At 49.7% G+C, this 14,020-nt stretch overlaps 5 protein-coding genes across 5 annotated transcripts; 1 reads left to right on the top strand and 4 right to left on the bottom strand.

Annotated features, from left to right (window-relative positions):
- Window positions 1–116: 116 nt before the first annotated feature.
- Window positions 117–4,003, top strand: BO88DRAFT_385235 (aldehyde dehydrogenase; the record flags this gene model as incomplete). The annotated part of the gene is made up of 7 exons (XM_025704733.1): window positions 117–255; window positions 318–988; window positions 1,049–1,395; window positions 1,469–1,755; window positions 1,834–1,916; window positions 2,296–3,006; window positions 3,066–4,003. 7 exons carry the CDS (start codon window positions 117–119, stop codon window positions 3,870–3,872), a joined length of 3,045 nt encoding a protein of 1,014 aa, XP_025564348.1. The 3' UTR covers window positions 3,873–4,003.
- Window positions 4,004–6,127: 2,124 nt separating this feature from the next.
- On the bottom strand, window positions 6,128–6,829 carry BO88DRAFT_403526 (DUF3140 domain-containing protein). The gene is made up of 3 exons (XM_025706382.1): window positions 6,744–6,829; window positions 6,555–6,680; window positions 6,128–6,450 (listed from the first exon to the last, which is right to left on the bottom strand). Exons 1-3 carry the CDS (start codon window positions 6,770–6,772, stop codon window positions 6,249–6,251), a joined length of 357 nt encoding a protein of 118 aa, XP_025564347.1. The 5' UTR covers window positions 6,773–6,829; the 3' UTR covers window positions 6,128–6,248.
- Window positions 6,830–6,908: 79 nt separating this feature from the next.
- Window positions 6,909–8,282, bottom strand: BO88DRAFT_486692 (uncharacterized protein; the record flags this gene model as incomplete). The annotated part of the gene is made up of 3 exons (XM_025712478.1): window positions 6,909–7,774; window positions 7,822–8,058; window positions 8,125–8,282. 3 exons carry the CDS (start codon window positions 8,280–8,282, stop codon window positions 7,183–7,185), a joined length of 987 nt encoding a protein of 328 aa, XP_025564346.1. The 3' UTR covers window positions 6,909–7,182.
- An 844-nt stretch (window positions 8,283–9,126) lies between these two features.
- On the bottom strand, window positions 9,127–10,473 carry BO88DRAFT_403524 (SDR family oxidoreductase). The gene is made up of 5 exons (XM_025706381.1): window positions 10,342–10,473; window positions 10,237–10,295; window positions 9,816–10,190; window positions 9,565–9,762; window positions 9,127–9,491 (listed from the first exon to the last, which is right to left on the bottom strand). The coding sequence occupies exons 1-5, from the start codon at window positions 10,415–10,417 to the stop codon at window positions 9,408–9,410; spliced, it is 792 nt and encodes a 263-aa protein (XP_025564345.1). The 5' UTR covers window positions 10,418–10,473; the 3' UTR covers window positions 9,127–9,407.
- A 144-nt stretch (window positions 10,474–10,617) lies between these two features.
- On the bottom strand, window positions 10,618–12,522 carry BO88DRAFT_385225 (fungal specific transcription factor domain-containing protein; the record flags this gene model as incomplete). Its single annotated transcript, XM_025704732.1, has 3 exons — window positions 10,618–12,045; window positions 12,232–12,358; window positions 12,476–12,522. The coding sequence occupies 3 exons, from the start codon at window positions 12,520–12,522 to the stop codon at window positions 10,618–10,620; spliced, it is 1,602 nt and encodes a 533-aa protein (XP_025564344.1).
- Between the last annotated feature and the right edge of the window lie 1,498 nt (window positions 12,523–14,020).

The raw sequence follows: 14,020 nt of genomic DNA, 5'->3' as shown, positions 1-14,020 counted from the left end.
TGTATAGTGGGCAAAGAATTCACGATCCTCTCGTGGCTCATCTGAGCCGAAGGCACCTTTGAGTTCTGCTAAGTTATAATCGGTTTCTTAGGGTTCACTGCACTTTGAACGAGAAGATGGCGAGCTTGAAGAACTTACAAAATATGCGTCATGCTTTCACCTGGAATATGTTGATAGCATACACTATCATTGCCACTAGTGTTTTTAGCTATGGCTTTGATGATGCTGTTTACTCGACTATTCAGACAATGGACTGTAAGAATTGCGATCCACCCGTCTTCTTCTTTGCATACAAGTTCTTTGTTGACTTCTCCAAGCTTTCGAGAAGCAGTTCGGCACCTACAATAGCTCTACTGGGGAGTATGGATTCAGCACTCAGCATTTGGCCTTCCTCAATTCTCTTGGCCTGCCTGCAAAAGTAGCTGGTACATTCATCGGATGGGCGATTGGAGAATACTATGGACGTCGAATCTGCTTTATAGGCATGCAGCTGATGTGCATCGTTGGTATCTCCGTCAGTTACAGCGCGACGACTTTCGGTCAGATCCTGGCCGGACGGATGATAGTACAATGTTTCATTGGCTGGGAGGACTGGCTTGTGCCCATGTTCCTCGGTGAGATCTGCCCTACTGTGGTTCGCGGGGCGACAGTGGTGGTATACGTATTTGCCCACATGTTTGGCTCGTTTATTTGTGCTATCATCACGTATAAAACGGCCGAGTTGGAAGGGAACGCTGCTTGGAAAATCCCGATCGGTGTGATGTGGACGTTCCCCTGCTTCATCCTGCTTTGCAGTTGGCTTGTCCCAGAGAGCCCTCGGTGGCTTGTCCGGAAGAACAAGATCCATGCGGCGACGAAGCAGCTTGAATACCTTAATAAGGGGAATGATATAGATGTTGCTGGTGAAGTGGCGTTTTTGCAAGCAGCTGTCGAGGCAAATGCGCAGACGAAAGGCTCCTGGGCTGAACTTCTCCAGGGAACCAACCGAGTAAGTCATTTCTTCCCGTACATGCCCTGACCTACGTGCGATGGTACTGACATCTCCCAGAGACGGACAATGATTGCAGTCATGACTGCGGCTTTCAATCAATTGACTGGACAATCCTTCGTCAGTCAGTATGGCAGTCTGTTCGTCAAATCCCTAAAAGTCATGAATCCTTTCGCCTTCACGCTAGGATCCCGAGGCATCTCGACCATTGGCCCTCTAGTTACCTTCTCCTTAGTTGACACAACTGGAAGACGGCCCATATATCTGATCGGCGGTACCATGACCACCGCCCTACTCATGATCTGTGGTGGGCTAGGGACAGGCACCATAACCGATGACAAAAAGCGTGGAGTTTGTGGAGTGCTCATGATGTACGGGCTGTTTTACATCATGTCTTTCGGGTCTATGTATGTCCCCCTTACCGCGACTAGCCTCAAATTCCGTTGATAAGGCATGCGCTGACTATATTTACACTCACAGTTCTGTCATTACGGGCGCAGAAACTCCCCATCTGCGACTCCGCGACAAGACCTCGGTTGTTGCCTGGCTTATCCGGATTGTTTGCGACTTTGCAGTCTCCTACTCTCTTCCCTACCTACTCGACGCCCCGTATGCTGATCTCCAGTCTAAGGTTGGCTTTATCTATGGCTCCCTTGCAGCCGTGGGGGTGGCTTGCGGATACTTCTTCCTTCCCGAACTCACCGGACGCTCACTGGAGGAGCTGGAAGATATGTGGCAGCGGCGCATCCCTGCGCGCAAGTTTGCTGGTATGTACTAAAGATTGGCTCTAAGACGGATTGCCCCAACTTAGTGAGTGTTACAAGTAAGCTAACGGATGAGCATAGACTGGGAATCAGACCGCACCGGAAGTATTGGAGCCAAGGTTACCGAGATGGAGGGTGAGACAGAGGATGCTGAGAAGGCTCGAGTATATATCAATAAGGCATAGATTAGTATCCAATCATCAATCAAATCGTCTCTGATAGTAGCATGTGATTCGAGTAAAGGAGGAGTGAATTCGGCAGTTTTGCTTTTGAGTATAAGCGGGGGTGTCACGGGTTAGCGGCAATCAGTTCCATTCCATCCTTGCTGATTCCCGATCGGAGCGATCGCTGCTCCACCTTTCGAGCTTTCCCATGGATAGAAGAAGCCACAACTCAAACGCAGTTTCTGCATTCTTTATTTAGAATCAACAAGCATCACAACAACAGTACCATGGCTTTTACCACCGAGGCAGAGTTTGACCAGGCAAGCTAATTCATCCGTTTGCGACCGTGCCAATATCCATCCTGGCTAACAAGGGATAGGCATATGCCAGCGTCCGAGCCGCCTTCACCTCGGGTCGCACCAAGAGCAAAGATTGGAGACGCCATCAGCTGAAGAGAGCTTGGTGGATGGTCGAGGACAACAAGGACCGCATCTTTGATGCCCTTCGTGTCGACTTGAACAAGCATCCTCTGGAGGCTATGCTGGGGGAAATCACGGGTCTTCAAAATGACATTCTGCGTACCCTTGACAAGCTTGACGAATGGACAAAGGATGAGAAGCCCACAAGATGGGATCCCATCAACTTCTTGGGCGGCACTGTAGTCCGTCAAGAGCCATTGGGCGTGTCATTGATTATTGGCGCCTGGAACTTCCCTTTCATACTGACCTTACAACCCTTGGTCGCTGCTATTGCCGCTGGCTGTGCGGTGGTCCTGAAGCCATCCGACGTTGCACAAGCCTCTCAGGATCTCCTGATGGAGATCATCCCCATGTACTTGGATCGCGACGCTATTACTTGTGTCAGTGCAGGGCCGTCGGAAATGAAGCATATTCTTGAAACTCGGTTCGATCACATCTTCTACACCGGTTCTGCAAACGTGGCCAAGATCATCTATGCTGCTGCTGCCAAACACTTGACCCCCGTCACTTTGGAACTCGGGGGTCAAGGGCCTGCCATTGTTGCCCCATCTGCGAATATCGATCTCGCAGCGAAACACATTGCTTGGGCTAAGTTTTCGAATGCGGGACAGGTATGACCCTCCTTATCAATCAGAATGACTCACTTCATCGGCCCTAATATGGACTCCAGATCTGCGTCAACGTAAATCACGTCCTCATTGACCCTAGCATACGTGAAGCTTTTGTGACGAGACTGATCCACTACTTTGACGAGTTCACTGGCGGTCGAGATAACAAGCCAGACTACTACAGTCGCATCATCAACGAGCGTAATTTCAATCGTCTCGAGTCTCTTCTCGATAGAACATCCGGCAAAATCATTTATGGCGGTATTCGTAATCGTCAATCTCGATACTTTGGACCTACCGTTGTCGTGGACGTCAATCCTGAGGACCCTCTTCTGTCTGAAGAGCTCTTCGGCCCTATCCTGCCCATCATTGACGCGGACCTTGATACCGCCATCTCTGTCACTCGCAGTATTGAGCACCCATTAGCTCTTTACGCCTTCACTAATGTCGAGTCTGAAAAGAAACGCATTCAGGATGAGACTGCTTCTGGCGGTGTGACATTTAATGACTGTCTCCTCCATGCCGCTGCCCTTGATGCACCCTTTGGTGGTGTAGGGAACTCTGGTACTGGTTCCTACCATGGAAAGTACGGAATACTTGCTTTTTCGCATCTTCGCACATATACGAATGCTATACCAACGTGGATGGAGGGGGTTATGGGTGCGAGATACCCTCCTTATTCCGAAACAAATATGAGGAAGCTATCACCGCCTGCCAAGGCACCTTTTGACCGAGAAGGGAACGACACAACTTCACGCAGCAAAGTTCTGAGTGCTGCGGCCACTCTGGCAGTTCTTGGTATTTCAGTCTGGATGTTTGGAGCGAGAGAGAGGCTCCCGCCTTATGGAAAGAACTGGTTGAGGAAGTGATGCTGTGTATTTGATGTATCTATTTTGATTGAAGCACAATACATGAGGCTTTCAGGAACCTGTTCTGTTCGTTTTAAATCGGTGCCGCTGCCGCATACTGTCATATGTCTAAACTTCCTGATGCTAGCTGCCTCCCTTTTGGATGACATCGGCTACACCTCACCACATCGTGGATCTATTTATAACACCGTAACTCCTTTGTGACTCGATATTAAGTCATGCCTCAAGTCTAAGGGTCAATATGAAGTCAATAAAACGAGTCTAAGGATAAGCATGAAGTCAATCAGCGTGACCACCCAACGGCTATAAATTGCCCCTTGAGCCCCCGGACTTTTCTCCCTAGACTTCTTCTCCTACAACTCCCCAGTCTACCATACATTCACCTACCTTTCATACTATTCTGCTCTCTTTCCTACTCCTCATGTCTGATTCTACCGTTTCCATTCCTACTTCTATCTTTCTAACTCTTCTATCTTCTTTCTCCCCTTCATCCTTCTCTATCTTCGTCTACGACTGCTGGCTCATTGTCTAAGCAACTGAGCTTTCAGGTAAGTCGCCCTGCCCCCAGTCGACCCAAGCCATGTCAAGCCTTGGGGGCTTGTGAATCACATCCTACCACACCTGCCTCAAACTACCTCATTTACCTCGTCTACCTCACCTACCTCATCTACCTCGTCTACCTCACCTGCCACAACCTGCCCTACCTCACTTTGCCCTACCTCATCCTGCCCTACCCTGTCCTGCCCTGCCCTGTCCTCCCTCACCTACCTCACCTTACCTCATCTGCCTGTCTTGTCCTGCTCTGCCTCACCTACCTCACCTCACCTTGCCTACCTGCCTTGCCTTGCCTTGCCCTACCTACCTACCGACCTGCCTACTTCACCTCATCTACCTCACCTCACCTTTCCTGTCTGCCCCTGTCTCAACCCACCTCACCTGTCTGCCTCAACCTGCCCTATCCTGCCCTATCCTGCCCTATCCTGCCCTATCCTGCCCTATCCTGCCCTATCCTGCCCTATCCTGCCCTGTCCTGTCCTGTCTGCCCTTCCCCACCTATCTACCTACCTACCCATCTCAACCTGCCCTGCCCTACCTTCCCTTTCCTACCTACCTACCTACATACCCATCTCAACCTTCCCTGCCTTGTCCTACCTCACCTCACCTCACCTCACCTTGCCTACCTTGCCTGCCTGCCTGCTCCAACCTGTCCTGTCCTGTCCTGCTTGCCCTGCCTCACCTACCTCATCTACCTCATCTTGCCTACCTCACCTGCCACTCCCGCCTCAGTATACAATACTAATATATCAGATAAGTCCTCCTGCCCCAGTCGACCCAGGCCATGTCAAGCCCTGGGGGCTTGTGAGCAATACCTGCCTTGCCTACATCAACCTGCCTACCTGACCTACCTGACCTGCCTGCCTGCCTGCCTCTCTCTCTGCCTGCCTGCCTGCCTCTGCCCTACCTACCTACCTACCTACCCACCTCCCTCCCCTTCCACCCTACCCCACCGGGGGCTGCCACCGCAGCTAGCCGCGCAGCGTGACACGTTCCCGCAAACGTGCATCTCACCCTGCCGCCCCTCGGTATACAAAACAATTTGCTCCTGCCCCCCTACGGGCATAAGGGAGTCACCGGGGGTGGTGACGGTGCACAATGCCGTCCAGGTATAAGTTGTTGGCTTGGCACCCGTCGAGCCCACTATACCTCCACCCGGTGTTAAGCGAGTACCTTCTCTCATTTTTGAGATGACAGGGAATGCAAGTATATAGAAAAAGCCGCACACTTGACTAGCTGGCTTAGTCCGCTGGTCAGGTACAATCTGTTTTGAGCCAGCGCTGTACTAGCGCCGAAAACAAAAAAAAAGTTCTCACCCATGTAGAAATACATGGCGTTGAGACGCCTGGTTGTGCGGGCCAGGCCCTCCAGCGATTGAAGCTCACACCTCATCGTGGTGCTGGAGTCTAGTAGCTTGTCCTCTGGGGTTTGCCCTCGGGGGGTGGGTGAAGCTAAGATGAGCTTGGTAGGTAGGTATATAGATAGGTAGTTGGGTAGTAATAAAAGAAGAAGAAGTTGAACATGGTATCTATTGTTACTGTAGTACGTATGGATAGTGTATAGTAGTAAAACTTCACATTCACAATCATGCGACTATCAAATAAATACCAGACAAAGCAGTAGCAGAAATATCGGCACCTACAACCACTACCTCTACTCTCCCATTTAGTCACAAAAATATGTGGACCACAGACCATGGCCTGAATTCGATCGAACCCTCAACTGAAAAGTATCATAGTATTTCCCTACGCTACAAACAAAATACTCCCCAACAGCCAACCCCAACCCACCTCTTTATCCTTGAAAAACAAAGAAATAGAATTATCCCTTCAGCGGATCATGCCCCCAATTCTTCAACGACTTATAACTCTTACTATCCGTATTCTGCTTCGCCGTCTCCTCCTGCGCCAAATGCCGTTTACAGTACGACACTACCTTTCGCATATGATCGACGTCTTCGTCCGAGTACCCCGATGGGTCTTTGGACGGGTTGTGTTCGAGGATGGAGACGATTTTGCGGCCGCTGTCATACCCACACAATTATCAATATGCTGTTAGCTTGGCTGCGTCTGGTAATTGGGAGGAAATGTGTAGTGTATATGGGGATGATGGGAGGGATGTATATGCCTTTCATGTCCGATTGTCTCCCCCGACGAGGAAGACTCGTTCGTCCAGCCTGAGGACTGCGATTGGGTGCCTTTGAGCCAGTCGCGGAGTTCGTTGGGCGTCATGTTGACGAGGGAGTTGAATTCGCTGGTTCCATTATTAGTATGGGGTTTAGGTGGAGGGGGTTGTTTTGGGAAGGGGGGAAAGTACTCGATGACGGTGTCTTTGGATTTGACCATTTTGATGAGGATTTTCTGTTCTGCTATGTGGTGTGGTAAATTCTTGAGATAGTGAAGATTTGGAAATGATCAGTAGGAAGTTGAGAGGGCCATTCTGGCTTTGTAGTTGAGGTCAGTTTTCCTGACGTCATGTTTCCGGGAACAGATACTTCGTCATCGTTGAACTTTTGGGTGGAGTGATGGAGAGAAAGATGGTTTTGTGGTCTGTTTGGTAGAAAATTAGGTTCGGGAAGGTTATTCTTGTTCTTGGTTCTCGATGATTGTTGTTCAATCACTCATGGCGTGCGATAGATCGAAGAAAATCTGACATTGGTATCGATAGTATTAAACGGACTAGATATAAGACATTCGCATCCAACTCCAGCAGTCTGCCACCCAAGTCTATACAAAAGGAACTATCACAAACTGGCTTAAGGGCCTGCACTGAGAGCTCGCCCGCATTTCTGTATCTGCTTGTAGACCGGCTCCTTGGCGAGATACTCCTCGGTTGCATCCACGATCGTGTCAATTTCATCAATGCCATCGAGAGAAATATCCGCTAATCCGTTGGGTACATCGAATCGGAATAGACGATTCTCGTCATCCAGTTCGGTATGCTCTCGGAGGAATTTGTTCATGTCCACCTCGGTGTCGATGGAATCAGTGCGCGATGACTTCAGTAAGCCGAACATCGCTTTGCTGGATCTCTTGATTGAAGGAACACCGGTACCGATGGACACCATGCATCGTATTTGGGTATCCAATGAGCCAGATGGCCATATGCCTCTCGCCTCTATCCAGACTTCTCGCACCGGATTGTTAGCGTCTGTGTTGCTGTTGTAGAATCGCCGTCCGCTAGGTCCGATAGGGACAGGATCGAAGAGCTGCTCTGTGGAGAAGCAGGCTCTGCCAGCCTGCCATACTTTGGCGGTCTTGTAAAGCTCGTTGGAGCAGTACTTGCTCGGATAGCTCGTCAAGGGTGCTAGATTCCGTTTTGAACCGTCGTCGGTCACGCAAACGTAACTGTGCCGATCAGTATGCAACTTTTTGTATCATTGAGAAATACTCACACTTTGCAGGAAGATGCCGGTTCTCTCAAAAGTATGTCATCTTCATAGCCAAGCTCATGAAGGATCGCCTTCATGGCAGTTTCGATCCTGCGACCGTCATATTTTGATTGTCGGCGCAAGTTGCCTCCCACTGGCAGAAGTCGCTTTCGAGCGAATACGTGATTTGACAGCCGCTTGTATGCGTTGATGCACTGATCAATGTCCATCTCCAATCGACCAAGCATAATGGCTATCAATCTATGATATGGAGCTATTAGTAACGAAACCCCGATCGGGACGATTTGTGCACCATAGAATGCCTACCCGCCTGATCCCGAGCCTCCTATCAGATCAAAGTATTCGCATGGCTTTGGTGTGTTTTCAGGATCGATGGATTCCATGATATGCTTCAGGATGTAAAGGGAGGATAATCCGCGGACACCCCCGCCATCGAGGCTAAGAAGACTGATGTTCCTCACCATGGTGTAAATGGTAATGACAAACCTCGAGATGAGCTCAGAAACCAACGTGGTTCAGTCACCATGAGCCACGGATCCCGAAACTATTTATATGCCATCAGATTTGACACCGAACATTGCCTATGGAAATCTTCGCCTCGAGATAATGACGCAACCGGTCAACGGCTGATCGGGCTCAAAGCATTATCGAGGCTGGTATCGGTGCAGCCAGTGAAGACGGTTCATGAATTAATTCCGGCCCGACGTATTGATCGACATTGTCAATGCGGATTCTAAGCAACAGCAAATGAAATCAATGCCTCGCTTTTTTGGGCACGTTGGAGCGGATGGCTAGTGCGCACTCACCGTCTTTTCCAGGCCCCATTCGACGCAGCTCGTTTTATCATAGTGGGGGAGCATGTCGGGCTGGGATTTAACTTCAAGCAGCCACAGTTCATAGGCGGGGTGACAGCCACGTAGTCAGAGCTTAGCGCCGTCATCCTTGGGTGAAGCAACCAGCGGCCCATGCTCATTGGGACTTCGGGGGAGGATATGATGGTGCCTAAAGTTGATCATCGCATCGAGGAGATATTTGCATTAGCTTTATCTGGATGATATAGCCCTTGCATTATCTTCTGTTGTAGATAAAAATGATTGTCATGGATGCATGGAGAGTGGGGGAACCGCGAAGACCTCAATTCAGTTCATCCCAAAGTCATCGGACATTATCGACACCTGAGGCATGAAAGTACCAAGACTACACTAGTGCCTACAATGGTGACGACCACCACTATGAGGCATAATACTCGATCTGCACACGATCCGGATTGTTTCTATAGGGACGTGTGGGAAGTACATACTCTCCTCTTCGAAGATTGACTACACCCTCAAGAGTTGGGAATTGATACAAAAACTCATAACCTGTGCCTAAACTAACAGGTCGGGTATTGGAAGGAAGCCTTGCAGGCTTCTCATGCGTCTCGCTTACTACAATAGACCTCGTGTTCGCGTGGACCGATCATCCGTCTGTGAAACATATTCTCGAGTGTGACTACAATCCTACCGCATCTTACATATTCATACCCATTTGCGTCATTTGCTGTCGAAAGACTCCAACACAACGTGGACGCTAGGCTGCAAGAGTCATGCCTAAGGCAGCGTGTAGCCGCCATCAATCACGAGGTTGGCTCCAGTCATATAGCTCGAGGCATCGGAAGCGCAAAACACATAGGCCTGAAACATTAGCAACTTTTCACCGTTTCGGATAAGGAGGTAGTGAAAAGTCACAAGGCAGAAGCTAACTTACTCCTTTGAGTTCATAGGCATCAGCCATTCGCTTAGCCGGGACCATTTCGTTCCATTTCTCGCGCCATTCCAGAGGGTGGATATCGAGGATTTCCGTGGCTATGAACCCCGGGGAAACGCAGTTGACCCGGCAAAAGTCAACCCATTCAACAGACAGACATTTTGCCAGCTGCACGACCCCGGCTTTGGAGGCATTGTACTGGACCATGCTGATTAATACACACCTTAAAATCAAAGTAAGAGACAACCTACCGCTGCTTGCTTCTGAGGCACATTCACCAATGTTGCACTGACAGAGGCCGTGAAAATGACATTTCCATGTCCTTGTTGCTTGAAGATCCGAGAAGCCGCCTGTGCGCTATAAAACGCGCCATCTAGATTCACTTTCATGATGTCACGCCATTGTTCCGTGGTGTAGTCTTCCGCCGCAATATTGGAAGTAACTCCCGAATTCACAACGATAATATCGAGCTTGCCAAAGTCTGAGGCGATTTGTTGGATTACCCTTTCAATATCCTCCTGATTTCCAACGTCCGCCTTATAGGCAGCGGATTTCACGTTATTCTGGGTACCGATCTCTTCGGCAATGGCTTCTGCCGCTTTAGACGAGTTGTAGATCAAGGCCACCTGCAATAGTCAGCACAAAGCTGTTTGGTAGAACACTTCATCTTACGTTGGCACCAGCTTCTGCGAGGGCCCTCGAAACCTCAAGTCCAATACCCCGGGCACCGCCTGCGATCAGTTAGAAGCTGTTAATGTTGCTCTCCGGGGAAGGTACCTGTAATGGCAGCAACCTTGCCGGTGAGGTCAAAGGCCTTCAGGACGTGCTTGTTCTCGGGCTTAGATAGAACCATGGTGGCTGTATGACTGAACAATTGTTGAGATTATGCTCCTTCAACATAGCGAGTTTTGTGTGAGTGAAGTACTCTGTGCGACGTAGGGAACCCCGCAATAGATCCCCGCAGCGGAGGTCCTCCGAGACTGGCACGTGGTAGTGATTTGTCTGAGCGCGCCTCATCTGAAGTATCACGTTCACGCGCTCAGATAGAAGATCTCACAATTCATAGAGATAGCTATCATCCACGAAATTAGCCTGATGAATAAGACTGTGTGCCGATAGTTGTTTGTGCTTCTCAACTGCATCCCCAGAAAACCGTAACGAATCAAGCGCCATCGCCGCTCCAAAATGCCCATCACGCGTCTCGTAGGCTCCGATCAGTAGGCTAAGGTCTGAGATCATCCGCTGAGCATGAGCAGACGATACAAATCTTTCCTTGAGAAAAGCTAGGCATTCTGCAGCATTAGAAACGGCGGATTCTGATGTTAGCTGCGGCCGCGCGTTGGCCATATGAGCGAGAAAGAGATTGAGGCGTGCAGCCTGATAAGCGCATCTCGCAATATCAAATGAGAAGAGGACCTGGAGATTCATCTTTCGAACCTTCTTAATGGATTCTATTATCCAGTCACTGTGTTCCTGACATATTTCCTGGGCTTGGCTAGCATAGGTGCTTGATCCCAAGGGACGCAATACTACATCAGGAGCCGCATTGGGATGCCCGAGAAGGAAGAGGCGAAACAAGTCACAGTGTGCCTGGCGCCAAGCGAGTTGGATCTCTAAGGACCTCACAACCCAACGGAACTTTGGCTGGATTGTGGATCCAGTGGCTGAAGAACCCACCATGGACGCTATTCTTTCCTGAAGCTGGGTGAGGTTCATTTGAAATCCTTGCACAATACCCTGAAACTCTTTGAGAGGCTGCTCCAACAGGGCCAACTGTCTGGTGAAGCGCATGATATCTCTGCGCACCCTGGAGATCCGCAGTATCAGCTCCAGCATGCTGCAGTGAGTTTTGTCTTCAACTCGAGCGGTGGAAGGGCCCCTTATTGTGTCAGGATCCGTTGAGCCAAATTCCTCTTCACGACACGGATATTGCTGGTATATCTCTTCATAATTTATCGTGCTGTAGCCGGGAAGCCCTACAGAAAAGTAACCATCTAGTAGTGCCATCGTCCAAGCAGCTCTCCGCCGAATCTCCTGAGTGACAAAGCTGAGGTGTGGGCTTTCATGCTTCAGCTGGAGTGCAGTCACATGGCGGCTCGCAATGGAAGCCATCATGAAGGCCCTTTCGAACCGGCCAACTTCGGCATGATACTGGATAATCAAGAAGAGTGCCTGCAATCTGAATATTGAAGGCGTCTCGATCATGTCCCAGATCCTCTTTTCCGAAAGTTCAATCAACAAAACGCTTTCGGAAGGCTGAGACCCAGCCGGTCTACACCTTAGTTTGACCAAGGCGCACATAGATAACACGAGACTTGGCTCGAGCGTTCGGGCAGCACACATTCGCCGAATCGAGGGCTCGTGAAGGAAGCTGTAGGAAGGCAAGGGATACAGGTGCAAGAAATAGTCATCAAGGACTCCATCTAACTCCGCACCGTCCTTTACAGGGTAAACTCTGATAGAAATCAGCGGCGCGATCAACTATAACACGCTCATAATGACCGTCATACAGTCCTTGTTGCAGCTCATTCAGGGAGACCAAGCTAGTGGAAGACTTGACTATCAATTCTCCATCTCGATCTTGAGATAATTGGCGAGCTCCTCTAAAGGCTGGATATTGGCATTCCCGATGGCGCCGGTGACAGTTATTGCACTGTGGCGTCTCACCTGAACATCGGGCTTTTTGAAGACGGCAATAGATGCACGCCCGAGTTCCACGATGTCTTCCGGGATGGCCACCGTCATGCCTCGGGCGCCCGGGGGATGGGTTATCCCTTTCATAGGAGCATGCATGCTTTAGCCTCTCGCAATTCCCACAAGTATACTTTTTACGGTCGCAGCGAACCTAGAATGCCTTAACGACTAAGAATAGGTGCGGGGTGAAAAGCAAACGTATTCAATGGAGGCTTACTTTGCGCGACCGACACTGGGAGCACGGAGGTGCAGCTTCCCGACCATGGTGGTTATCCATGAGCGCTTACAATGTATATCACAAATCCGCGATTGGAATATTTGTAAATCGAAATATAGAATACTCGAAGTAGCTGAGTTCATCTATAATTGACGATTGTCCAGCTTGTATATCAACGTGGGCGCTATTGCGCCTTGGAGGCGTGCGATGGCGTCAGCCCGATGTACCTGCAGCCGTCGGATAGCAGGTTGACAAACTCCGATCGTAGTTTCCATACTAATCTCCGTAGGCTTGCAGGCCTGGCGCATACCATAGTGCAGGTAACACAGCAGGAACAGAAACTACTGGTTACATGTGAGATGTATTCTCCGATGAACCACGATGCCGACCGTAAGACACGGGAGCCTTTCCGAGCCGCTCGTCGTGATGGCAGAACTTGGAGCTGTGCCCGGTCTCATCACTGGTCTCGGGTATTTTTTCAGCTGAAAGGTACAGCATCTCTTTCCTTATAGTCGTAGTAAGAAACATGGCTGTTCCTTCCCAAGCAGATATCGGGCTATGAGCATCACTACATGGGTATAAGGACATTGTGACCGGTATATCCTTCGACTCGTGTGCAAGAGAGGATGCTCAAATCTCAGCAGTCTTGCCCTGGAAACTGAGCGCCGCCAATTACTTCATGATTGTGTTGCTGTGCGCCTGATCCCGACCTTTGAAAAGCGTCATAAGCACAGGTCTCTTCAAAGAAGGAAGTTCGGCTGCCGAATGCAACAGAGGCCAAGGTAAGGGCTTGAATTATACTTCACTTGAACAGGGTGTTTCACCCGGTTGGTCCACGTAGACTGAGACCAGTACGAGTAACCCATACCGAAACTTTGCGGATGGGTTATAGTCTACATCAATGCATCCTCCCACAATATTCGCATTCACTGGCTCACTGATGAGCCCAGGCTGCCGAGGGAAGGCATAACCAGTCTTTCAAAGACGGAGAAGACTCTGACCAGAGACAGGCATAAGCCATTGTGGGCATCAAGAGTCATGGGAACGCCAGGAAGTCGGCTAACTCAACGCGGACATTGGACAAAGAACACGGAGGCTATGTTCCAGGAAAAGCCATGCGTGATTAACGAGCAACTAACGATTCTCGCAAATGTGTGGACAGAAGAAGGAGGAGAAGGGCTGGATAATCGGCCGAGCTCGGCATCGCGGCTTCCGGTTGTAGATGTTGGCGAACTGCAACGTTCTCAAAAGACATCCATCGCAATTCACTCCAACCAAGTCATTTGCCTCTGCCTTCATGTTTGCATGGTATTATCTCACGTACTTTCTCGGTCTTCAGTCGTTGCATCAACGTGATGTCTCATCTGCTGCAATGTGAAAATTGCCTGCCACAGTACCTACCAATTAGGCACAAGTTTCTCGAATGCTTTAGGCGTCATCGTCATCCCAAACACACAATTTGTCGGAGCGGTAGAATGAACCGGAGAATATCGGTGTCGCTTCATGGAAAATACCTTCAGATCACATTTGATTATGGCTCTAACC

The sequence above is a fragment of the Aspergillus vadensis genome, assembly GCF_003184925.1.
Source record: "Aspergillus vadensis CBS 113365 unplaced genomic scaffold BO88scaffold_7, whole genome shotgun sequence".
NCBI classification, from domain to species: Eukaryota; Fungi; Ascomycota; class Eurotiomycetes; order Eurotiales; family Aspergillaceae; genus Aspergillus; species Aspergillus vadensis.
The sequence above is the reverse complement of the archived record's forward strand: the minus strand, read 5'-3'. Positions and strand labels throughout refer to the sequence as shown.